Source organism: Mytilus galloprovincialis, chromosome 2 (genome assembly GCF_965363235.1).
Source record: "Mytilus galloprovincialis chromosome 2, xbMytGall1.hap1.1, whole genome shotgun sequence".
In the NCBI taxonomy this organism is placed as follows: domain Eukaryota; kingdom Metazoa; phylum Mollusca; class Bivalvia; order Mytilida; family Mytilidae; genus Mytilus; species Mytilus galloprovincialis.
Window position 1 is genome coordinate 105,826,947 of NC_134839.1, and position 26,494 is coordinate 105,853,440.

General features: G+C 31.2%; 2 protein-coding genes across 6 annotated transcripts in view; one reads left to right on the plus strand and one right to left on the minus strand.

Moving 5' to 3' along the window:
• Positions 1–4,836: 4,836 nt before the first annotated feature.
• LOC143062593 (prostaglandin F2-alpha receptor-like) lies at positions 4,837–9,206 on the plus strand. The gene is made up of 2 exons (XM_076234257.1): positions 4,837–5,646; positions 8,937–9,206. Exons 1-2 carry the CDS (start codon positions 4,840–4,842, stop codon positions 9,204–9,206), a joined length of 1,077 nt encoding a protein of 358 aa, XP_076090372.1. The 5' UTR covers positions 4,837–4,839.
• The window catches only part of LOC143065258 (calcitonin gene-related peptide type 1 receptor-like), a 61,491-nt gene continuing 40,744 nt past the window's right edge, over positions 5,748–26,494 (minus strand). For all 5 annotated transcript variants that reach the window (XM_076238710.1, XM_076238711.1, XM_076238713.1 and 2 more), the window contains 8 exons: positions 22,527–22,680; positions 22,154–22,220; positions 18,915–18,978; positions 18,465–18,550; positions 17,321–17,459; positions 14,220–14,261; positions 11,332–11,532; positions 5,748–10,563 (listed from right to left, as the gene is read on the minus strand). In XM_076238710.1, the coding sequence (XP_076094825.1) occupies positions 10,525–10,563; positions 11,332–11,532; positions 14,220–14,261; positions 17,321–17,459; positions 18,465–18,550; positions 18,915–18,978; positions 22,154–22,220; positions 22,527–22,680 (792 nt within the window). In that variant the 3' untranslated portion in view covers positions 5,748–10,524. The remainder of the gene's footprint in view (positions 10,564–11,331; positions 11,533–14,219; positions 14,262–17,320; positions 17,460–18,464; positions 18,551–18,914; positions 18,979–22,153; positions 22,221–22,526; positions 22,681–26,494) is intronic.

Sequence of the window (26,494 nt, forward strand, 5' to 3'; positions counted from 1 at the left end):
AGTCCCTCTTAAAAATACCACAATTTCTACCTTTTAACTTAATAAGATTAACAAAATCATCTACAGATGGATAAGTCAAATTAACTGACTCACCCAAATAAATATCTTTATCAATACCTGCTTAATACAATTTTCAGAAGGAAAACTTAAATCTAGTATTACCCTTCTTTCACCTGGTGTACTCTTTGGAACTGAATTTAAAGGAGATAACACTAATGAAGAATATATAAAAGGGTTCACTTTTAAAGGCCCAATAACAGCTTTATATTCTAACTCCTTTTTCAAATACTTCAAAATGAAATCTGGAAAATCTCTGGCCCCGCTATGATTACGCGGCTTTTTAATATCTACTATATCACCTGCTGTATAACCAATAGGAAAACCAAATTCTAATAAGTCACACAAAATGTGATCATTATAATCAACTAACATAGATCTAAAAAATTCTATTTTTAACTTTGAAAAAACTGGTATTCTACAACCTTGATAATTCGGTAAACCTGACAATTTAATTTCTCTCTGAATATCCACAAAATACTGCAAATCTAAAGAATTAACATTCAAATCACAAATTAAACACTTTTTGTGTTTATGACAAAATTCATCAATTTTTAAATTCAAAGCTGACTGAACTGGTAAAGATTTATTTACCACCCTTTTACTAGAAATTCTATAATTATCATTATTAACTGTACAAGTATCAGTTTTAGAAACCTCCATTGACTTAGAGAATTCACCTTTCTCAATCAATTGTTTGTCCTTATTTGAATCTAACAGTAACCATTCAGGATAAAAAGTATCTATCACTTTTGAATTAAAATTCCCAATGCTATTAACAGCTTTTTCTAATTCTAGTCATGGCATATGAGGACAAGCCGATGAACTCTCTGGATGTTTCATTTTAGCCTTATCCTCCCTTAAACATGTGGCACAAATGTGCTGGACAAATCTACTTTTGCCTGCAATATCCAAATTATGTCCATCCTTCGAAATATTACATTTATTTCTCTGATACAAAGGACAATACCAAACTTTTCTATCAAAATTCTTTTCAGACGATTTATCTGAATATTTACTTGCTGTTTTATTCAACACTTTATTTCCTATTAACATTCTAACCTCTAACAGAGAAGTATCATCAGACCATACATTCTCACCTTTTTCAATCAGCTTTACCCATGCTGCATAAACATTTAACAGTACAGACCATTCAAATTCACTAGCATAATAACAAATTTTGTTCAATAATGATAATCTACCTTCTCTTTCTTTTTTACTAATTTTACAATGCCTTATAATTTCTAGTTCTCCAGCACAAAACTGGCTCATAGTTAGCTGTCTAAACTCCACAGCCTTTCTATTTGTAAACTCATATTTAAGCTCAGATTGAGGCCAGTTCATCTTAATTTTAACTTTATCATGGGGTCTATCTTTGATACCTGATCTGACCTTCTTTTTCTTATGCTTATTTTTCTTTTTATGAGTAGTTTCACTATCAGAATCAGAACTAGACAAAAAATTTGGCTCTGACCCACTACCCGTACTACTATCAGAACTTGAACTACTACTTATAGAAGAATCAGACTCTGAGTTAGACTCTGTGGCTAGCATTTGTTTCATATGTTTATCTACAATTTTCTTAGTCTTTGTATCTTTTCTCAAATGTTTAATATTTAAATTAGAAAGTTCATCACCTTTGCTATCTTTAACTGAGTCTTTGTCTTTATCTTTATCTTTACCTTTATCTGTATCTTTGCCTTTTCCTTTATCTTTTCCCTTTTTGGACTGTTCCACCTTCTTGCCGGATTTCTCCTTCTTCGGCTTAGAAGCCCCTTTTAACTCGAGCTCCTCCAACTCCTCCAATTCCTTCATTCTCTTCTCTATTTCCTGTCGTAATTCCACCTTTCTCTTCTTGTACTTCATTACTTTCTCCTTCTTCTTAACTTCCTTGAGTTTCCTCACCAATTCGTTTGTTTCTTCATCAGTGTCCGACTCCTCGGAATCCATATAAATCGAAAGACGATCTTTCAGATCTTCAAAATCCGCCTTTGACATACTGTCATTTCCACCAGTCGCACCGTGCACAAGCTCGTCACCAACCTCCGATTCTCCTATAAATGCATCGGACTGCATCCCCAGTTGATCGAAAACTCTGTAATTAAAACTCTTCTTGACACGCCTGGATAAAACTGCCCGGAATTCCTGGTTAGCGCTACTCATGTAAATAATTTCAATGAAAAATTTCAAATGTACCGCGAATCCCGAAACAAAGAAATATATAAGAGCGTCCTGTATCCAGGTAACAAATTGACCAATCAAAATAAGGAATACTCGGAACAATTTCTTCCGAGTAAATGTAAACAGTGATTCACGTGGTAATTATCCATTTTTATAAAATCAAAAATTACACCACAAAATTAAAACGCCTAAATATAAAAAACTACAAAGTTTGACAGATTAAGTACTGTAAATATCAATAGAAAAGTAGTCATATTATAAACTTATAATTGATTCAGTTATTAGTATATAGGTGATATAAGTGAATAAAAACACATTTTCAACTTGGATTTGTCAGACGAAGCAAAACCTTCTGCAGTAACGATGGATGTAGCAGAAGTAATCGGAAGGTTGCAGCCCTGTCATTACAGTCAACAGCAGACGACACTCTGTCTCAACTTTTGTTATCCATCAGTATAAACTGTTAGAAAATTACATGTATTGCTGACTTAAAAGGAGGATTTGTTGTAGCCGTATTTTATTTACTGAGATCAAATGTCGTTTTTGGTTTTCGATGTTCTAAAGGGGGACATCTACATCATAGGTAGCCATGGCGTTGTAAGTTTATTTTCTATTGAGTTTCACTGTCCCCTAGTATCTTTCGCCCCTCTTTTACAAGTTTGAACTAGAGAAACATATTGCAAATCAAGGTATTTAAATGTGGTTTTAAAATGAATTCCTAAGGAGAGGAACTTTGTTTTATATGCTTTTTAAAACTATCTTCATAAGTTGGATTGAACACACAGTTGTAGGTTGTACAGTAGAGAGTATTTGAAGGTTATTAATAAGAATATTTAATATATGTGGTATATAAAAGATTTGATATTTTATAGTGTAGTTTTCTCTGGTACGATGTTACACTATTGTTCTATGTAATGTTGGAATGTATTAAAAAGTTTAAGCCCTCTGTATTTGTTTGCAACTGTCCTAAGTAAGGAATTTTATTTCAGTAGTTGTCGTTTTTTTACTTGGTTCTTAGTGTTTTCTTTTCTCGTTTTTTATATAGATTAGACAGTTGATTTTCCTGATTGAACGGTTTTACACTAGTCCTTTTCGGGGCCCTTTGTAGCTTGCTGTTTTGTTTGAGCCAAGACTTAGTGTTGAAGACCTATAAGGTTTACTTTTGCAAATTGTAACTTGAATGGAGAGTTACCTCATTGGCCCTCATACCACATCTTACCATTAAGATTCATAGATATAATAGAGACAATTTTTCATATTTAAAATGTTATTTATTTCATTGACATTCCACTAGTATTATTTTCACAGGAAAACAGAAACGTACGTTCTACGGATGTTCAGAACGTCCGTAAATTCTATTCATAGAAATCATTTGAATTAATTTCATCTATTTAGAAAAGATTTCAAAAAGGAATGATTAGATTTTTCTAGGAGACAGCTTTTATATTATTTGCGCTCACGCATTATATTGAGAATCTATGATACAGTATTATGTCTAATGGAATCAATATATGACACTTTACTGATTGGATGACAGTTCGTACATGTATCACACTATACAAAATAACTTGCAAGTTTACAAATCCGGTGCAAAAAAAATAAGTAAAAACAGATTTTTTCTTAAATTTTCTTAATAATCATTTTTTATTTTATTTCGAACAGTGAATAAAACAATACGAAATATAACCGACAAACATTAAGACTTAAGTGAGACAAAAAAAAAGAGTTATAATAAAGAACAACTAGAAAAAAAAAGATTACACGACATTCTATTTGTTTTCTTAAGATAGAAAAAAATGATGTAATGCAATGAGTTAACTTTCACAATAATTGAGCAATGCATCTTTACTGTCTGTAAGATAAAAAATATATATATATATGTCTTTGGTATATCCACCAACTACGTAGTAATGCTGATGAAACGTAATCACTATTTGAAAACTATCAGGTAATATATTTCGAAAACTATTGAGTAATATATTTCGAAAACTATTGAGTAATATACCAAAAACTATCAAGTGGTATATTTCGAAAACCAAATGTTAATGTTTGATTTTGTAAGTTGTTATAGACTAACCTTTTTTAATTTACCTTGGAGTTCGGTATTTTACTGATTATGTTTTTTCAAATATTTTGCTAAACGCATACTACATATATTTGAAATGGGTTTTCCTTGTTTCCAATTAAAATTCAAATCTTATACTCTGCTTCGTAAGATTTGTTTTTGTAACGCATTAGTGTGAACTATATAATCTTCCTTTTTAATGTCACCGGAACTAAGATCTATGTAAAGCAATCAATAATGTGATTATCCAATATTTTATTTTTGGAAACGAATCCTCATCAAATAATTAATTATCCACCGAATGCTTGTCAATCTTCATACATGCACGATCTGATTTGTGGTTTTTAATATGGTAATAATAAAATGAATATTCATTTTGGATTACTGATGTTTCATTCGTCAGTGGTATATTGGATATACACCTTTGAATACAATACATAGGACCATATGAATTGATATCGCTGTCCTAATCGGATAAGTTTTACAAAATGGACCTCTTTCTAAATGTTTCAATTAACACTACTAACATTACTTCCATGAATTCGACTAAAGTTTTATCGAATGGAATGTCTAGTTCTTTTTATGTTTCGCTGTTTTTGATTTACATACCAGGAATCACAACAAACATTGTATCCATGATTTTCATTCTTATAGAGAAAAAGTACTCAACAGTACCAACAAACTTTCTGTTGTTCATTTTGTGCTTAGTTGACTTAATTGCTGTGTTCACTTCCTGCCTATGGCATAACCTTTATCGATATGGTATTATAGACACTTATGAGATATGCGCTGTTAGAGTTTTCATGCAGATATTTTGTCCAATTTTTTCTGGACTTGTCAGTGTTTGTATGGCACTAGACAGGGCTATGGCATTTAGCGTCCCGTTTTTTTACCGTTCGAAAATTACGAAAAAGGTTTGGTCTATTGTTTGCTTTTTGGGATGTATATGTATTGCATGTATTTGCATTTTGCCACATCTTGGACTAGGGAGCATGTGGAATGCTGTTAAAAAAGGAGACTCTGTCAAATACAAATGTTCGGCATTTCAATTCCCAAAAGAATCTAAGCAAAGAACATTCTTGATATTATTTTCATCAACTGGCATAATTCTGATAAGCCTTATCACCATTTGTAATGTCATTGTTGTGGTAACCGTGATGAAACTTAGACATAGAAATGCAGAAGCAAAGAAGAAAAGCGGATGTAATATGTCCACAAAAGCTTTAGAATTACGATTTGCTTTCATCGTTATCATCCTGGCTTGTGTGTTTATTACCTGTTGGGCCCCATACAACGTAAGTACATTATGTTTTAACAACTTTTATTGTTTCTTAGTTTACCACGTTAGATAACAATACAAAAATTCAAGAGGGTCGAAAATTAAGGAAACCGACCAAGCAAAATAAGAATGAGAACTAGTACCTACTTTTTTTTGTAAAAAAAGATGATCTTAATACCATAGGGACAATCAAACGTTATTTTATAAAAAAAATACCTAAAAATAACGATTTTAACTTTTTTGTAGATAATACTCCAAAAAATAACCGTGTTTTAAACCATTTACATTAAGATACAATGCATATGTTTTGTAATCATAACTGATGTTCAATTGCATGAAATACTTAACCGTTCATATTTTATGTGTTTCATTTATAAAGTTCGTTTCTGCCTGCGATTTACGTTTCATCGTTCTTCTCTAAGAATGTTTTACACCAGGGTTTTCGCTATCTCAAACTCGTCAAAACATTTACTCAATTTTATCATCGGTACAAGAACATCATCCGTAAATATAAATTAGCATGCAGACATCTTATACGTTTATGTCTTTCACGTCCAATCTTTTAAGGAAATATTCTTTACAAAGCATAACAATGTTAGCATTTACCTCAAAAGTTAATTTAAAACCTTTAAACAGACTTATTCAGAAGTGATATAGTAACGATACTGCTGTCAGGTCATTAAGAGTTTATGGTATTTATATTGATTCATTTATATGATCTTTGCATCAGAAACAAACACATTTATTCTATAACCAGTTGTTCGCATCATACAGGTTATTTTTTTCTCATATTAGTTATGATTGTATGATACTTAACCTCTTACAGGAAGGATTGTGCTTGACATACTCTTTCGATAAGTTTAATTAACTGCTAGTCGTCCTTGCTGAATGTATGTATCATTGTCATTTTGCTTAGTTTCGTTTGTTTCCTATTCTGAAATCGCGCTTGGACTTCTTTTAAAATAAGTTTTACTGTGCGTATTGGCGTGTGTTTCTTTATTCTGCATTGACTAAAGGTAAAGGGGGCGGGTTGATATCTCATGAAATTCCATTGATTTGTAAGTAAGGATCTCTATCAAAGGTAAAATTGTTGTTCATCTGTACCAATGTAAGGCTTCTGAGCAGGCATTCATTATGTGGTAATATATCGGGTGGAGAATCCCAAATGTCTTAACATGTACCAATTCAATTTGCATATGGACTATTCCCGTAGAGGGTGGTGACACCCATAGATAGAAGTGTGGTATCGACAGGAAAGATGATTGAAGGCCTGCAGTTTTCTAAGGTTGTGTCTTTGATGAGATATTGCAAATCTTCAACAGTCTGACGAGAGTGAAATACAACCATTTCCGAAATGTGTGTCTTTGATGTAAGATGGTAAATCTTCAACAGTATAACGAGGGTGAAATACAACAATTTCCGAAATGTGTCTTTGATGTGAGATGGTAAATCTTCAACAGTCTGACGGGAGTAAAATACAACAATTTCCGAAATGTGTCTTTGATTTGAGATGGTAAATCTTCAACAATCTGACGGGAGTAAAATACAACAATTTCCGAAATGTGTCTTTGATGTGAGATGGTAAATCTTCAACAATCTGACGAGAGTGAAATACACAATTATCGAAATGTGTCTTTGATGTGAGATGGTAAATCTTCAACAGTCTGACGATAGGGAAATACAACAATTTCCGAAATGTGTGTCTTGAAGGCTGTACATTGACCTATAATGGTTTACTTTTATAATTGTTATTTGGATGGAGAATTGTCTCATTGGCAATCACACCACATCTTCCTATATCTCTTTGAAATGGTAAATGTTCAACATGTTGACGAATGTGAACGTCAACAGATTCAATTTATACTAGTAACTTTTTTCCTATAATTGTTGTTAATGTTGTCTATTGATTCAAAAATCAAAAGTGATTGTTTCAAATTTATCAAATGATTATGATCATGCATGGTATTTGGTGTTGTTGCAGATAATTGATGATGTGTGTCTATACATTCAAAATTTTGGAAGACGTCTAAATAATCAGAGCTAGTCTTTTGCTGCACCTTATGTTAAATCATATTTATCTATTTGGTTTATTCATATTCATAATTCGGAAAAAATTGGACTTATTTACATATACACCGATAGTTGATTACATAGTTGATTACATAAAACATCTCATTATAATATTGTAACTTGTTTATGACAAAAGTGGATTTGTACGATATAGCAAAGTTAAAATTTCAAATACATTGTCAGGTGACGATCTTGAACAAACTAGAAATAATTTGTTTGTGATTTCATGATTTTAAGCTCAACTATAATCAAACACATGCACAGTAATGCATTTTATGCAAACAAGTTTGTTAAGTTCATAGACAATGCAATAACAATATCTCTGTTTTCAACACATTTATTCTATAAAATAATTTATACTTCTGGCGTTAAATTCAATTATCCCAGCAGATATTCAAATGTTAGTATAAATAAATTAAACATACTGATGACAATATTAAAATCAACACAATATTTTTTGAATGGATTACAGTCTTTTTTTTCAAAATAATAATGACAATTAGACACAAGAAAGAGAAATTTAACATGTAATAAATATTATTTGTTCGATAAAATAATCTCCATCTCTTTCATGTCAATACTTTTCTTAACAATTTGATTATTTATTGGTAAATTTGTGCGTCATATAAGATAATCATCTAAAGGACACCGAAGGACACTATCTAATTAAACCCCGACATCTGGAACTTAAATATCCTGTTCATGTATTTATGCAAAATCCATCCGGTTTAGTTAGTCAAAGACATTATTCCTTAGAAGGAAGTCGATCAAAATATGTTCTGTATATAGCACAGACATCATAGTCATTATGAAAATAGGAAGGAAATGGTTTTAAAAAGTTAAAAAATCATCATGGCAGACCAATCGAATATCATCATGGCAAACCAATGCAAAATCATCATGGCAGACCAATGAAAAATCATTATGGCAGACCAATGAAAAAAATAAAGGGACCAGATAAAAAATTTATAAAAAGAAGTACTAACGAATATCCGTCATTTTGAACCCATAAATAAAGGCCAGTTGGATGTAGAAAAGTAATATAGGCTTTTCGTTTTATTATAAAGACCTTTCTAATTTATTATGACATTTTAAGATAACAAAACTACCCAACTCAAAGTGAAATTCAACGGATAGTCCTTTATAAAATTGAAAATCAAAAGCTCACACACATCTCTCGAACAGAAAATGACTTAAGAACGAATGTACATTATTCAATCGTCTGAGCTAATTTCATTCTACAACTGCATTAAATAAAGATGCATATAATACATATATTTTCAGGTTTGGGTTATGTATACTTTGTTAGGTGTGCATATGTCGCCAACAACCATGGGAAAAATACATATGTTAGCTGGATTCAATTTTTCTATTGACCCTTTTGTATACTTGATTATTCGGAAGTCTAACAGACAAGTTATAAGACGTTTATTCCAGTACTGCAGATGTTGTCGACAAAAGAAAGTGCTAGACTTCACGACTGTTAATTCAGTTAATTCAACTAAACAGGTCGACAATTTCGCTTCTAAAGGGACTTTGACAACGGATATGTAAAGAGAAAGTATGTTTGTTTCAACTTATCCTGTTCATTCTCCAATTAAGTTGCTCCAAGTTCTACTCCATTGTGCCATTGCAGTGAAGGAATTCGTTCAAAAATAATTAAAAAAAAACATAAAGTTGAACAAATATATAAAACATTCATTTTGCATATATTTATGTTTTAACATGAGTACGTAGACTATTTTTAACACCGTAGTATATATATATTGTTAACATGTTAATAATTCAATTATATAACGATGTTTTTGTCAAACCATAACACTTTATATAAGTCTGTTGTCATTTCGCAAATATACCAATTATGGAGTATTGGACATTTTTATTTGTCATTTCATCTCATGGGACGGTATGTTATAGCTATTATCATAAAGTAAAGCACAAGGAAACAAAGCAGTTTAACGAGAAAACAGATGTTTATAAAAACAAATTCAAAGAAATCATGTTCCTAATATATATTTCATCTCCATGCATGGTATTTGTATTCATCATCATTATGTTTCTTCGAACACACTATTTTAGTGCAACGTGTTCATTCTTCTATCATACTATTTCAGTGCAACGTAATTTTCAATCTTCGAAGACATAATTTCAGTGCAACGTAATTTTCAATCTTCAAAGTCATTATTTCAGTGCGATGTAATTTTTAATCTCCAAATACACTTTTTAGCTCAACATGATCTTCGAACACACTTTTACATTGCAACGTGATATTTGACCATAACTATAGAAACTTGCTATGCTTCCAACATATTCGTTTTATCAATTCTTAAAATATCAACCTCTCTAAACACACAGTGTTTTGGGTAACAACTTGACATCTTGCTGATATAAAATATACAGTTATTTTTGAATATTGACCGTTTTCTTTCCGGGTTGGAGGTGAACACTTCTAATTACTATTAGAAGTACAGTTCTTTCAAACAAATGTCGTGTCAAAACTTTATTCACTGCCCCTCCCAACTAATTTATAAAATAATTTATGTCGAAAACAATCCTTTACACATTTCTTATTTTTGCACGAAAAACAAGACATTACAAAAGGTAAATCATGAAGCAAAATCCTACAGACCTTGCATTTAACATTGTTTAGAATTCATTATATTAATGATACAGTTTTATCTTCTATAGTAGATATGGACGGAATTTCAGCAGGATACGAACTCAATATAAGACAAATGTTTATGTATATGTCATATATATTGTTCTATTGATATAATGTCTTGTTGAGGACATATTTGTAAAGCGTAGAATTATCATTCCGTTATAGTGTTGTTGTTTATCTTTGCTTTACAGGCTCTTTTTATAAATAATTTCACACATCTGTTGTCTGGTCCAAAAAATAATGCTGATCCTGAAACAAAAATATATCTCTATACAAAGATAAAATGTAATGAACGAAACCTTTAGTGAAAACTTGCACAACGAGGTAATTTTTTATTCTATATAGAACAAAAACAAATAATCGCAAAAATTAAATTAAATCAAAATGTGTTGTCAAAGCCTTAGTTTCATTTCTGTTTTCGTTAGGTGGGATTTACGAGAGTTTAGTAGAATTACAGTTTAAATCTTACAAATGTAGTTCACCCTCGCCATATATGTATATGCCAGACAAAAGAAAGGACACTCACGACTGGGTTTTCTAATATATTAAATCTTTTGTTATAATGAGAATTTTTTGGTGATTACATATCTTTGATAGTTCCTGATTATTATTTGCATGTTTAATCTAGAGACTATTATGAGCTCGAAATACGATAGTAACACCTGTCTATTGTTTGAATGTCCTGCGTTTATTATTGGTTAATATCTTTTATTTACTGTCTTATTGACTTATACCCAACATATCTTTTTGTTCAATTTATTATAGAAAAACAATTGTCCTAGAATTATCATTTTGATAAATATTTGCATACATTGCTTATGTCAATTTTAAATCTATTAAAGCAACTTATTTTCTATTTAAGTTAAAGTAGTTGTTTCCATATAATTATGTAATTGATTATTTAAATATCAGTTCCTAACAGATATAGCATTTTTTGCACTTTATTCTAATGATAATTTGATGTAGAGATAAAGAAATCAATAACTTTTCTCTTTTTTTAAAGCATAACATACTTACCTCTGATTGTTGCGGTTGAGTTGTTCCAGTAAATTCAGATTTGCAATATATTTTTTGGTTTGCCAACTGAATCGACTTTTTTCTATTTGCATTTGCGTCTGCTTGCTGAACGGCCGAATAAATGAAACTTTTCCCTGTCGTCTCTGTACGACTTATACGTCGACGAACCAGAACATATTGATTTTTCATCAAAAATAATACCTGCAAAATACGAACAAAGTATTGATGTATGTTTTACTATGCCCTGTACCAAGTCAGGGAAATGGCTTTTTTTATATTATAGTTCATTTCTGTGTGTGTTACATTTTAATGTTGTGTTTCTGTTGTGTCGTAGCTCTCTTATATTTGATGCGTTTTCCATAATTAGTAACCCGGATTTGTTTTTTCTCTATCGATTTATGAATTTCGAACAGCGGTATACTACTGTTGCTTTTGTTTACTATAACCAGATGGTCTTGCTTTACTGTCTAAAGCAAACGCCCCTTATTCACAATACTTGTACTGTTATTTTGTATACAACTGCTATGCTAAAGGAAATGACAATATGTATAGTAATAAATGCTATGGTTCTTGATGTCACTAGATGTGAGTCAAGGTATGAGGCTGACTTAACTGTATCTGAAGTATCCTTTATCTCTTATTCGATGGGATAGATTCGTTCCACATAGTCACCAAATTTTGAATTATTTAGTGAAAGAACATCATCTATATAGCTGAAAGTAGAGTTAAAGGATATCGCTAACTTCCTGCATGAAATCAGCCTCATAATAATAAAGAAACAAGTCGGCAAGTAGAGGGGCACAATTTGTTCCCATAGGAATGCCGACAGTCTGTTGAAAAAACACGTCCTCCGAACGTAACAAATATGTTGTCAATCAAGAAATCAAGCATCTTGATAATATCAGTTTCAGAGAATTTTTTGGATTTATCCCTCCCTAAGACAAGATACTTGTATCAACGTTGGCCATTCTTTTTTTAATGAAGCAAAGCAATACTGACAATTATTCAGCAAAACGTATTTACAATACTTGTGCTGTTATTTTGTATACAACTGCTACGCTAAAGGGAATGACAATAGATATAGTAATAAATGATATGGTTCTTGATGTCACTCTTTAATGATAAGTTTTATATTTTGAATAAATATACGGTCTACAACAAACGAAAATCAGCCACACCCAAACCTTATAAAAAGTTAAAATATTGAATTGCAATCAGTTCATAACCAGATCAACATAAACGACTGGATGTTCGACAACAATTTTTTTTTCTGAATTATCCACTTTGATCAGTGACGGAACGACGAATGCGATAAAAAAAACTAGAGGCTCTAAAGAGCCTGTGTCACTCACCTTGGTCAATAAAGGACACAGATGGATTCATGACAAAATAGTGTTTTGGTAATGGTGATGTGTTTTTAGATCTTACTTTACTTAACATTCTTGCTGCTTACAATTATCTCTATCTATAATGAATTTGGCTCAGTAGTTTCAGTGGAAAATGTTAGTGAAAATCTACAAATTTTATGAAAATTGTTAAAAATTGACTATGAAGGGCAATAGCTCCTTAGGGGGTCTGTTGACCATTTTGGTCGTGTTGACTTATTTTTAGGTCTTACTTTGCTTAACATTATTGCTGTTTACAGTTTATCTCAATCTATTATAGTATTCAAGGTAATAACCAAAAACAGCAAAATTTCCTTAAAATTGCCAATTCAGGGGCAGCAACCTAACAACAGGTTGACCGATTCATCTGAAAATTTCAGGGCTGATAGATCTTGACCTGATAAACAATTTTACCCCAGATCAGATTTGCTCTAAATGCTTTGGTTTCTGAGTTATAAGCCAAAAACTGCATTTTACCCCTATGTTCTATTTTTAGCCATGGTGACCATCTTTGTTGGTTGGCCGAGTTACCGGACACATTTTGAAAACTAGATACCCAATGATTATTATGGCCAAGTTTGTTTTAATTTGGCCCAGTAGTTTCAGAGGAGAAGATTTTTCTAAAAGATTATCAAGATTTACGAAAAATTGTTAAAAATTTACTATAAAGGGCAATAACTCCTAAAGGGGTCAACTGACCATTTCGATCATGTTGCCTTATTTGTAAATCTTACTTTGCCGAACATTATTGCTGTTTACAGTTTATCTCTATCTATAATAATATTCAAGATAATAACCAAAAACAGCAAAATTTCCTTAAAATTACTAATTCAGGGGCAGCAACCCAACAACCAGTTGCCCAATTCATCTGAAAATTTCAGGACAGATAGATCTTGACCTGATAAACAGTTTTACTTTGTCAGATTTGCTCTAAATGCTTTGGTTTTTGAGTTATAAGCCAAAAACTGTATTTTACCCCTATGTTCTATTTTTAGCCATGGTCGCTATCTTGGTTCGTTGGCCGGGTCACCGGACACATTTTTTAAACTAGATACCCCAATGATGATTGTGGCCATGTTTGGTTTAATTTGGCCCAGTAGTTTCAGAGGAGAAGTTTTTTGTAAAAGTTAACAACGTCGACGGACGACGGACGCAAAGTGATGGGAAAAGCTCACTTGGCCCTTCGGGCCAGGTGAGCTAAAAAGATACCAAGCAATCATACAAACTTATTTGGTCATTGGAGACGACACTCCGCTCACACTATCACATTTATTTGTTTAACGAACCATTCAATTGGAGCCAACACCACTATTAGGTATACAATTCTAAAAGATCACACCATAGGAAACTTGTAAAACGAAATGGACAATCGACAATAAAACAAGCAGGAAAAATAAAACATATGACCAAGGCAATGAAGACTTTTTTTGGTGTTGAATGAATTCTTTAAATCTATAAAATGTTTTATAACTCAGATATATAACAAATAATACGGGTGCTTACCTCTCCATTTAAAAAGCAAAACAACAATGACACCAGAAAGCCCTGAAATAGAACATAAGTTTAGTTTTTATTATTAGCTTTTTCTAGCTATTATGATTAACAAGTTAAGTACAATGTAGGAATACTGATTTACTTACGATACGCTATAATACATACAACATTGCATTTAGAATTTCAAATTCTTATCATTAGTGTCATTAATACATTAAACAAGACAACGTAATTAATGAACATTTGTCAATGTTATGCAAAAATATAATCCTCTTTAAAACTGAAAGCAGCCTGATTATAGCTGAACGACTTAATCCATTGTTTACAGGATGATGTTCTTATGTAATTTACAATATAATGGCATTATCTGCGATGTCATACAAGTAAGCGGTTTATCTAGTTATAAAACCAGGTTACCAGGTTTAATCCACCATTTTCTATTACAAAAAAATGCCAGTATCAGTGTGGAATATGACAGTTGTTATCCATTCGTTTTGATTTCAGACTCTCCGTTTTGAGTTTTCCTCTAAATTTGGTACTTTTGTTATTTTACTTTTTAAACATGTTTTTCAGGACGACAAAAATATCGGTGAATTATTTTCTAGTATGTACATATCAGTGACTTAGTCATCTAGTATTTACAATCTACATAATCAGGAATACCTACTGAGCTTATATCTATATCGTTTCTTATATGAACATGATATAACTCTTGCATACTTTATTTTCTTGAATTCAGTTCAAATAAAATTAATCAAAAGATATATCTGTAAATGATCTGTTCGTCTAAATTTCTATGATTTGTTTTGAGCACTTGTGTTTGTTAGTCTTTTTCTATTTTCTACACACAACACTGGTATGCAAACCTTTATCTACATTTTGGAAGAACTACTCCTTTATTTCTTATACTATTTGCATCTTTCTTAATATTAAAACCTATACTATTTTATATCGAGTACTTCTGATGAGTCTAAAAGAGGGACGAAAGATACCAAAGGGACAACAGTCAAACTCATAAATCGAAAATAAACTGACAACGCCATGGCTACAAATGAAAAAGACAAACAGACAAACAATAGTACACATGACACAACATAGAAAACTAAAGAATAAACAACACGAACCCCACCAAAAACTAGGGATGATCTCAGGTGCTCCGGAAGGGAAAGCAGATCCTTCTCCACATGTGGCACCCGTCGTGTTTCTTTTGTGATAACAAATCCGGTAAATAGTCTAATTCGGTAGGTCACATTCATGAAAGGAGAGATGATTGTAGTTACGACGTAAGGAACATATCCGATATCATTTATAAAACAGTTATTCCATAACAGTCAACCAACTCGTGATGGCGTCCGTAAAATTTACGAAGGGATGATTTCAACTTCACCATTTGGAACTCTTGGTTTAATAGCTTTCTTGTGAGCAGCAACCCTCTATCAAGAAAATCATGATAGGAAATACAAGCACGAGAATATCGTATCAATTGGGAGATATACACCCCGTATGCAGGTGCTGCTGGAATGTTACTACTTAGAAATGGAAAGTTCACAATTGGAAAGCTGAAATCATCTCTTTTGTCATAAAGTTTTGTTTTCAACCGACCCTCATTGTCAATTTCTAGATGTGAGTCAAGGTATGAGGCTGACTTAACTGTATCTGTGGTATCCTTTATCTCTAATTCGATGGAATAGATGCGTTCCACATAGCCACCAAATTTTGAATTATTTAGTGAAAGAACATCATCTGTATAGCGGAAAGTAGAGTTAAAGGATATCGCTAACTTCTTATCTTTCTTCCTAAAAAGTTCTTTCATGAAGTTAGCCTCATAATAATAAAGATACAAGTCGGCAAGTAGAAGGGCACAATTTGTTCCCATTGAAATGCCGACAGTCTGTTGAAAAACACTTCCTCCGAACGTAACAAATATGTTGTCAATCAAGAAATCAAGCATCTTGATAATATCAGTTTCAGAGACTTTTTTGTTAGAATCAGAGTGATCCTTTACAAAGTAGGATTTATCCCTCCCTAAGACAAGATACTTGTATATACGTTGGCCATTCCTTTTTATGAAGCAAAGCAATACAAACTCTTTCAATTTGTCTTTTAGTTTGGAATGTGGAATACTTGTGTAAAGAGTAGAAAAGTCAAATGTTTTAATACTGTTACAAGAGGAAAGAGAGTTAGATTGTATATAATCTAAAAGATCTTTGGAATTTTTAAAATATCAAACGTAGACGAAACGCATGTTTCACGTACTTAATCATAAGACGAGTATTTTTTGATAATTTCCTATACTGTGAAAGTACTTTAATTCGTGTGTATTAATTTTCGTGGTTTGAGCAATATCTACATGTTCGTGGGTTTTTAAATTCGTGGATTTTAGTTTTTCATCGATTAAAAATATTTTTTTATGAGAATTAAAAGATGAAAAGTTTTACAGTTTGGATTATTAAAAACTAAATGGGTATCAGCATGCATGCGGTTGTAGTTCTGTGACTGCTATTAAAGTATTCTCAGATTTGGTGTTATTCTGTATATTCTCTAGATCATAGTCAAACCAACCGATGGGGATCTTTCAATGTCTTGATTTGGACGATAGTTATTTTAATATTTCGTTGGACACTTCAATTCGTGGATAAAGTCAACCACGAAAACCACGAAAATTGGTACGCCACGAATAAAAGTACTTTCACAGTATCGGTATACTAGTTTTCATTTTTTTTTAAATTGAGTCAACTACAAACCATAGTTCTTAAGTCTTATTCTGTTGTTCTCATTCGAGGAAAAGAAGACAGGTTTCCATTAACAACTATTAGAAAAACTGTTTCAAGGCACAATTGAATTATTTTAAAACCTACAACAACTTACGAACGTTGATAAGTAATTTTAAAGGCTCGCAGTTCTTACTTATTCAATTGTGTATATCCTTGATCAAAAATAAATATGTTGTAATTATTTATTCAAACATATAATAATGTCTGTTTCATTTGGTCTCTTGTGGAGAGTTGTCTCATTTGTCTCATTTACAATCATACCACATCTTTTTTTTTATATATATATGCCAATATCTGCGTGTTATAAGATGAATCGCTAAACTGAAAAATTTATACCTGGAATGATGCTAGAAAAGCTGAGATCATATCATAAATATATTGTCCATACTCATCACTTTCATCGGGACGCAGTGGTATTGCAAAACACTGGACCCCTAACAAGGGGATTAAAATCAATGTAGCTCTCAATGACTGTCTAAAATCAATAAGAGAAGGTATCAAGATAAAACAAAATGAGCACTACTCTGATTCGAGTGATTTTCTTAATTATTTATACTGAACCACGGTTTATATCGACGCCCTCTGGTTTCTGTTGGATAGTTCTTTAATACTAATTATACCACATCTCCTTCATGTTATATTTAAGAAATAATTCATGCAATCCATTTATTTGTTGATAATTTGTCACATGGTCTAGAAAGTTATATTTGAATTCTATCCCGAGCGTTACTTGGGGATACAATTAACAAATAAAACGTTCAAGAGCATGTGAAAATCATAAATGAAATATAAATGAGATTAACTATACGACTTGCATGAGTTATAGCGATTCAATTAAACAAATATGATTATCTTTTTTTTAAAATGATGCGATTATTACAATAATTTTATGGCTTACATTAACTATTTTTGGAGGTACTCTCGCCAAAAGGTGTTGAATCTTTCTAATAATCAATCCAAACATATGTCATTTTAATTTACTATTTAAAGTTGTTGCTATGAGACCATTCATGGAATTTTGCGGAATTCAAAATTGATATTTGATATATTTTTTTATAACTGTAATATGTTATTTTTTATGCATAAATCTTGGTAAATTGTTCTGTAGGTTTTTAATTCAATTTCAACATAGATAAGTAGACTTTGACTCTGAAACAAAAGTTACAATCTGTGAGAATTCATGTCGGAGGTAAATTGTAACAGCCTAGATAGATTTAAATATTTCCATCTGAGGACTCTGCACTATTGTTAGCAAATGACTGAGCACCACGTGGTATAAGAATGAATGCCAAAACTCAAAAACAAATAAATCAAGTAACAATATCGTATGACTAATAATATGTTACAGCTTTCCATTAAACTACAAAAACTGAGTTTTTATACATATTTCCCTTTAAATGATGCGGTCCTAATATCAATTCACACCAAAACACACCAAAACACATTTGTTTATTAAAACATGTCTTCCATTAAAGCATACCTTATTGGATTAGACTCTTGCTGATTCATAGATCTGACTTTTGAGCACAAAATTCTCAGCACATTTATTAGGAAAATAAAATTCACCTGCAATTGTATTCTACTTATTATTACAATTATTTATTTTTTTTACCACAATTACATTCTGGTTTATTTTTTTTTTTTACATGGTTGTGAGATATGTAAAGATATTTTAAACTAAAAGAAAGAAAATCAGTGTTTACATACTACAATTGTTTTTTAAATAGTTCAATTTGATTATTACAAACCAGTATTTTGTCCTGTACTTTCATTGTGGAAGTTTGTTATGTAAATAGTAAATAATACTATTGCAAAGTATTTTTTGTTATTTAGTGTTCCACAGTTTATTGTTTGAGAAAAGCACTTCAGACGCACGATATTTATGAAGTGTAATGCGCATTATCTTTAAGAAATATCTGAAGCAACTTACAATAAGTGAGACTGCAATTGGACCAGAAAAAATATATTTCAGGTAGGTATCTTTGTGCCAGCAACTAAAAAATGCATTTATAAATATTAGATATAAAAGAATAGTTACAAACTTTCTATATTTTAAATTCTCATGGAGTGTTCGTTACAGTTTTATTAATTATTGATTTTTGGTTTGGTAGGAAATATGTATGCATATTCAAGACGAGTATAAATATAAATTAATAAAATAGGTAAGGTTGTGCAAGTTAAATCGAGTGAGATCAAGAGCACTAGATTCTGATTTCACTGAGGATGCGTTTGGTAAGGAAAGAACAGGGTAAAAATGCGTTAGTGTTCATATCAGGGACACTGAAGTGCAAAAACAACACTAAAATACATAGAAACAAACTATTTGATGACAACTGCCATATTTCTGACTTGATACAGGACATTTTTAGATACCATTGTTAGCTGTATATACTGTATATACATTATACAGGCATAAAAGGTTGCAGGATTGAACAATATAACGGACACACAAACCCCCTTTTCACCTATCAAGACTTTATGTTGTTAAAGTAAATAGTAACATTAAAACTAGAACTATCCAGTTTCATGTAGGATAATTAAACACTTTTACAAGAACGTACGGCTTAAAACAAACTTAAGATTTGTTATCTTTAGAATAGACCCAACTTTTAATTATTGTCGTTGTTTCAAAACCCTAATAATGATTCATGAAAACTAAACCATTACAGCAGATTCCAACGAGTATGAAGCTACAGATAGATTCTTTGGTTAGCTTCCTTGCTAGCTCAACCATGAAATGATTATTACCTTAAAATTGGGAGAAGCATAGCACTAATTCGTCATCCAATAAAAACACTCTTATCAATGGCCTGTTTATAATAATAATGTATGTTTCATACAAACAGGTTTACCTAAACAACTTTGCAAATTAAATTTTATTTCTTGTAGTCTTTGATTGAATTAAAAAATTCTTTGTATTACAACAAATTAGAAGCGGAGTTACGGTTTATGTTTTGTTCAAGGATGATAATATTTAGTGTTGATTCAATGCTAAACAAATAGAAATTTTATAAAAAAGCCACATCATTTCCCCTTGTACTCTCATAGTTGGCAATTTGGTACTTGATAGATGGAGGATTATTGCAAGCAGCGCTAGCAATGATTTCCTAAAAAAACAAGTTTAGAAATTTAGATATTGGTTTAAACAAATACATATAAGGGGACGACCATTTGATATTCTGGAGGGGGGGGGGGGGGCAGGAGGATTTGTTTTTGATCGGTTATTTATTTTTGCGAACTAAGAGGACAGACTATTCATTTTCTGCACTATTGAAGCAAGATTTTTCATTTTCATTAAAGCAAGGGACTGATTATTCATTTTCACAACTATATTTTTGATATTCGAAAAACATACAATTTTTTAAATGTTTTGTTTATAAATAATAGATATAGTATAGTCAAGTCATTATGTAACATTTAATTAGATTAACCATCCCCCTCTACAGAAATGAATCTTTTAAATTCCCAACTGCATATACATATAGTATTAAGTTTAGTTATAACTAGGGACTTTTAAATGTTTTGGCAAACCTACGATGCCGAGCGGAGCGAGGCAAAAATGTTTTTGAAGGGTTTTGGAGCCACTGAAGGCCCAAGAAGCTATAGAACAAATGATGCAAAATCAGGTTTTCTGGGTGTTCGGAAGACCCTTTCATAATCTGAAAATGAAGTTTTGTTTTAATAATTTTTTGACAATATTTTGGTCTCAAAGCAAAATGTATAAATTCAGTGCAAGACTGAAGTTTCTAGGGAAAACATCGAAAGACCAATGTGTATGATTAAGCAAAAATGGAATTCACATAGTTAAGCCTGTGGCTGCTGGTTTTTTTTTTAAACTCATGATCAAGTTCATAACAAAATTACAGAAGGGCAATCAATGAACAAAAGACAAATAAATAAGAAACATTGATCCCGAAAAATCAGGGCAATAAGTCTGAGGGAAAACAGAACTTTCTTCTTGCAAGGCCGTGAACACAATTTGATATGGAGACAAGCGTTTGGTTTTGAAATTTCCTACATGGAGTTACGGCCCTGTTAAAATAAAGGTGAGGTAAGGTTTCCTGAGACAATATACTTCAAGTTAAATGAAACCAATTTTCAGACATTTCAAGTATATTTAAATAATATTTATACTTTTGTTATTAAAAAATTTGGGAAGTGTTTCCCGATTTTTTTGGGGGAAAAAGATGAATTTATGAAGAATCTGGTGCCATCTCATATACTTTCGATTAGACCTGCTGAGTTATTTATTTTCTATACATTGCAAGTCAGGTAATTTATTTTCAAACTACCACAGAACAAACCATTTATTTTTGTGATTATCAAGGCTGAGTTATCTATTTTCAAAATCCTCCTCCCCCCCCCACCAGAATATCAAATGGTCGTCCCCTAAATATGGACCAATTCAAGTACACCTTCTAGGGTGCACTCAACTTTCGTGACTTAGCACGATTTTTTTTAATTTAAAGGTTATAATAGGACTTTTTGTAAACTTTAAACGCTAGCACATCATAGAAAATCAAGAGAGTAATCTATGCTTAAAATTTTATAACAAAAATATCTGTGGATTTTCTACAAAAATCTTGTTTTTTTTTGCCACAAAATCCCGTTTAACTTTAAAAATGCAATGAAACTATAAATAATTATGCTTGCTTTAAGTTTCCCCTTTGTATATGTACAAAATGGCCCATCTCTATTATCCATTATCTTTGCTGTTTTTATACTATTGCAGTTTGAAAAATTCGTAATTCAAAGGCAACAGAAGGATATTTACGTCGTGATTGTACCATTGTAAAGTATATACACATAACTGTATTTATAAATGAACTGAGTAATTGATTGAAATAAAATTGGCAATTCAAACACACCTACAACATGCTTGTGAATCAATAAATTTTAAATTTAGATTGAAAACTTATTTTTAGACTGACTTGTAAAACTAGTTTTACAATGTTTATATTCTGTCACTAGTTCTGATTGGTTCTCTATTTAACTATTGACTCCATCCACAGACTTGTGTACCTTACCTAATAATGATTTCATGGTTAAGCTAGCAAGAAAGCTAACCAAAGAATCTACATATAGCTTCATACTCGTTGGAATCTGCTGTAACAAAATGTATAGTTTTAATTCTATATCTTAATCTGAAACTAAAAATAAATTACTTGCTTCTTATCAATCACTGGGTTAGTTGATCTCAAACCTGAATATATTGCACTTGGAATCACTGGTATGCCTATGAATAAACAAAACAAAATGCAATGAGTTTTCACTGTATCATATTTAAATATTTGTTTACAAATATATCTTGACATTTTTTCAGAGGCTTTCCGAATTTTCCTTGGAGATCGGTGTTTTTGTTATTTTATTTTTGTTGCATATGGTTTGTTTATATAAAAAACGTACTTAAAATGGAAATGCTGCAGACGTAGTCATTATGGTAGGTATGTCTATTTCTGGATTCTTATTTTTTTTAAAAGTTAATATGCAATGAAAGGGGCCGAATTTTATGTTTAAAAGAGATCATATTAGAATTGCTTACCCCATCCAGTTAAATAACATATTATTAATAGTATCTTTTCTCTGGTGAACGTCATAACTAATATGGTATGTAGATAAAACCCTTCACAGAACATCCAGGCATAATTGCAAACTGTTGCATACTGGGCCAGAACGTGTAAAATCCGACACCAAACCTGCATGAACATTGGAAAATTTAACTTTTTTACAATAAACAAATGACTGAATCATATATTTGAGTCATGTTACCTCTATATTTTATTTCAAACAAAGGCTGTAGACAAATAACTATTAATCTTTACTTAAATTCATAGTATCAAAGTCCGTTATGTGTCTTTCGGTTTCCAATAATAATATCACCTATTTTTAGATCACTAAAATATAAACACCAAATGATAGCCTTTAACTAAAATTTTGATGGAATTTGACGAGTATTTATTGTCATTATGCAATTAAGTATAATAAAAATTCAGTTGAAAGAAAAAAAATGTCTTTTGGATACACATTAATTCATTTTCGCTAGCAAGGTCCTTCAATGGCTAATAAGCATAAGATATAAGCAGCAAAATATAGAACTGAATCTCCCTTTTTTGAAGTAACGGAAATATGTAAATAGTGCAATCATTTTTAAAAATATACACACTTAAATTTGCAATTTAATGAAGAATTTATACATTTTATTTTTATTTTCATCTCATGAGTGAAACAGATACAAGGTAAATTTAGCCCTATAATATCATTTTATTCCAAACCTGCCAATTGTCAATGTATTTGTCTCACATAGCTATATATCTTATTAATTTAGTCGTGCTAAAAAAGTGTAGAAGATGCATACTAGTATTTAACTTTTAATTTTAAAATTGTGTTATTTATTTGAGTTTTGTTAATCCACTGTCATATATTCTGGATTTTGTATTTACATTCATCAAATAACTGGCAATTATAAAATTGTCAACAGGCTTATCTAGTCTGTTGCATATTTAAAGACGTATGACATCTAAGATTCAATCTAAATTGATACTGCTTGTAGTCTGATTTAGGTCATAGAATAACGGTTTTTAACGTCGATTAAACAATTTACTAAAGATATTGATTTAGATGTCAAGCACGTTTGATGATATCGTTGTCTTAAAAACATTGTGAAAGAATAAAATATTGAGTGTACACTTCCTCGGTGTAATTGTTTTAATGGTTTTCCATAAAAAAGAAAAGAGTTATGTCTTCAATAGCGTGTTATATATGCACTAGAGTTGCATTCTATGTAAAAGAAGTAGGTGCTATACAGTAGTCGTTGTGTTCGTTTGTTTGTTTGTGTGAACGTCAACACTCTGCATCCGAATGTCAAATGAAATCTTCAAAGAAATTAAGTTCACCCTCCTTACCAATTCTAATCACATCTGACTGAACTTTAATCAAACGTTTACAAAAACTTCATAATTGCGTATCTTTCATTTCATTTTCAATCAAAATATCTAACTGGGGTTAGAGTCTCAAAAAAACAAACAAATCACGATGATTTATGAATGGGTGAATTGGATATCAATTATAAGAGAGATCTGCTAACAGTTTCCTTGCTTTTGTTCATGTTGAAGGTTAATGTGGTTTTCTTATAATATATTTCGCATTTTCTGAGTGAAAATACAAAATCCAATGCGTTTTATAGTTTCGTATACAGCATTGGTTTTGCTTATTGTTGAAAGCAAATAACTTACATTTCTAAAAAATAAGAAGTCAGGAATAACCCAGTTGTTGTCCATTCGTTTGATGTGTTTTGTCATTTGATTTTGCCATGCGATTAGGGACTTTCCGATTGAATTTTCCTCGGAGTTCAGTATTTTTGTGATTTTACTTTTTGGTAATTACATATAAACGAAAAAATTTATCACCCTGTTTTTTTATACTAGGCATCGATATTCATTTTTTGAAGTAAACGTTATGTACTTCTTGCCCCTTTTATGTAAGTGTCACTGTTTGAATATGTATAAAGGGAACAAACCTCTATTCTTATGCAATTAAAGTTTTTTAGTCGTTCACTGCACGCAAACGTTAAACAAACAGCATTTATCAATTAAAAATATCCCCATGATACTATCTCTTTTTTTTTTCAGGTGTTAGAAATTAATTGTCTTATGTACTTTGCAAACAAAAAAAACAACCTTATTAACACCACTTTGAAAGAATTGTTTTTAAGATCATTGAATGTCAGTTTAGAGGCTTGAAATAAATAAATTCTATTATTACTGTAGTTCCATATATAAAAAGTACATCTCTTTATTGTTCGTCATTTATTCATTTAATATTTTTTTTATTTATCCAGCTTCTCAATACTAGTTGTCCAACGTTAATCAAAAATGATAGTAGAAAGGCATTGATTTTTTAAGAGCATTTTAATATAGTTCCGAAAAGGGGAAAACATGACTGGAAGTAGCAAATTTGAAATTGGAATCTGATGAGATTATTATAATAGTAATAGATTTAATTTACTTTAAAATATAATTAACATCGTTTACCGATACGAAGACACGAGTATGACAGTTTGTTTTCAATTCGTCTGGTGTGTTTGGACTTTTGATTTTGTCTTTTTATAAGGGACTTTCCCTTTTGAACTTTCTTTGGAGTTCGGTATTGTTTACATAACATAGTCAGTTAGTGAAATTCTATAGGAAACAGTATTTACCGTCAATTGGATAAACGTATTACTTATATCAGATTCATTCTGTTTTCTCTTGTCATTCAATGAACAGCTTCGAAATGTTGCATAAAAATCCTTCACATTTAGTCATGAAGTTACAATAGAATTAGGCTTAAACGCATGTATGCCGGACGAGCTTTTCGTCTACGAAAGACTCATTTGTTCGAATGAAACAAGTTTAAAAACATATAATACGAAGTCGGAGAATACTCAAAATTCCGAAAGGTGTTGCCATATTCAGCTAAAGTAGTATATTCTTTAGGCAAACGTCATGCAGCGTTATCATTCGGTCTGAAAAAAGCGTACCATTAGTTCATCTCTGTTTTGGAGATTGTTTCTGAGGGAGAAAATCGGGAGTATTCCGATAAATATTTGTAAGCAGTTGTTTCAAAATTATAAACGTATCAATAGTAAATTGATTTTAAAACACTTTTGACAGTTGACAGAAAATGACATTCTGATATAACAAATTTTTAAATATTTTTGTAAATTACAAGTCTCACATTTATAAACGTTTGTCAAATCACGTAGATAGAGGACGGATAATTATAGGTAAATAGCCTGCTTTTCGATTAAAACTAATGCTTATAATCGCAAATCTTCGACATTTCAAACTCGTGTAGTTCATCAAGGAGTCGGTCCGGTAAGAGCCGAATTTGGCCTCAAATTTCAGGTTCATCTAACGAAAGATTTTGGACGCTTTTTAAACACTTTAGTGTCTATTTCAATTGATTTGATTAGTTTTTGTGAAATATTTTAAACGATTCAAGCTTAAATATGAAAAAATATATCAAATATGCCAAAAAGCGTCACTTTTCAGATGGTTTTTGTCAAAAATGAAAGTGGCCGCATCCGTGTTCATCTTCAACCTTTATAATTGTTGTGTATTATCATTAAATACAACTTGCATTTCAATATCATGAATGAACACGAATGCGGCCACTTTCATTTAAGACGGACACTGTCTAAAATTAAACTAAATTGCTAAATTTGAAGATTTCAGTAATTTAGCATGACTTAATGATGCCATTACCCGATATATGTACATTGTATTGTCAAAAATAGCCTATATTTATGTAGCAGAAGCATTTTACTTTCCAATAAATAACTAAAAATTTACAATTTCACAATTTTGTAGAACTGCTATATTTTGGGGCCAAAAAGGGGTCTTACTGAACCTACTCCTTTGTAGCCAATTGTAAGCAGAAGGAATATGCTTCATTTATAGGACAATGACCTTTCTTGATATAGACCATAATATCATATCTTAAAGCATCGTGGTTATTTGAACATTTCCC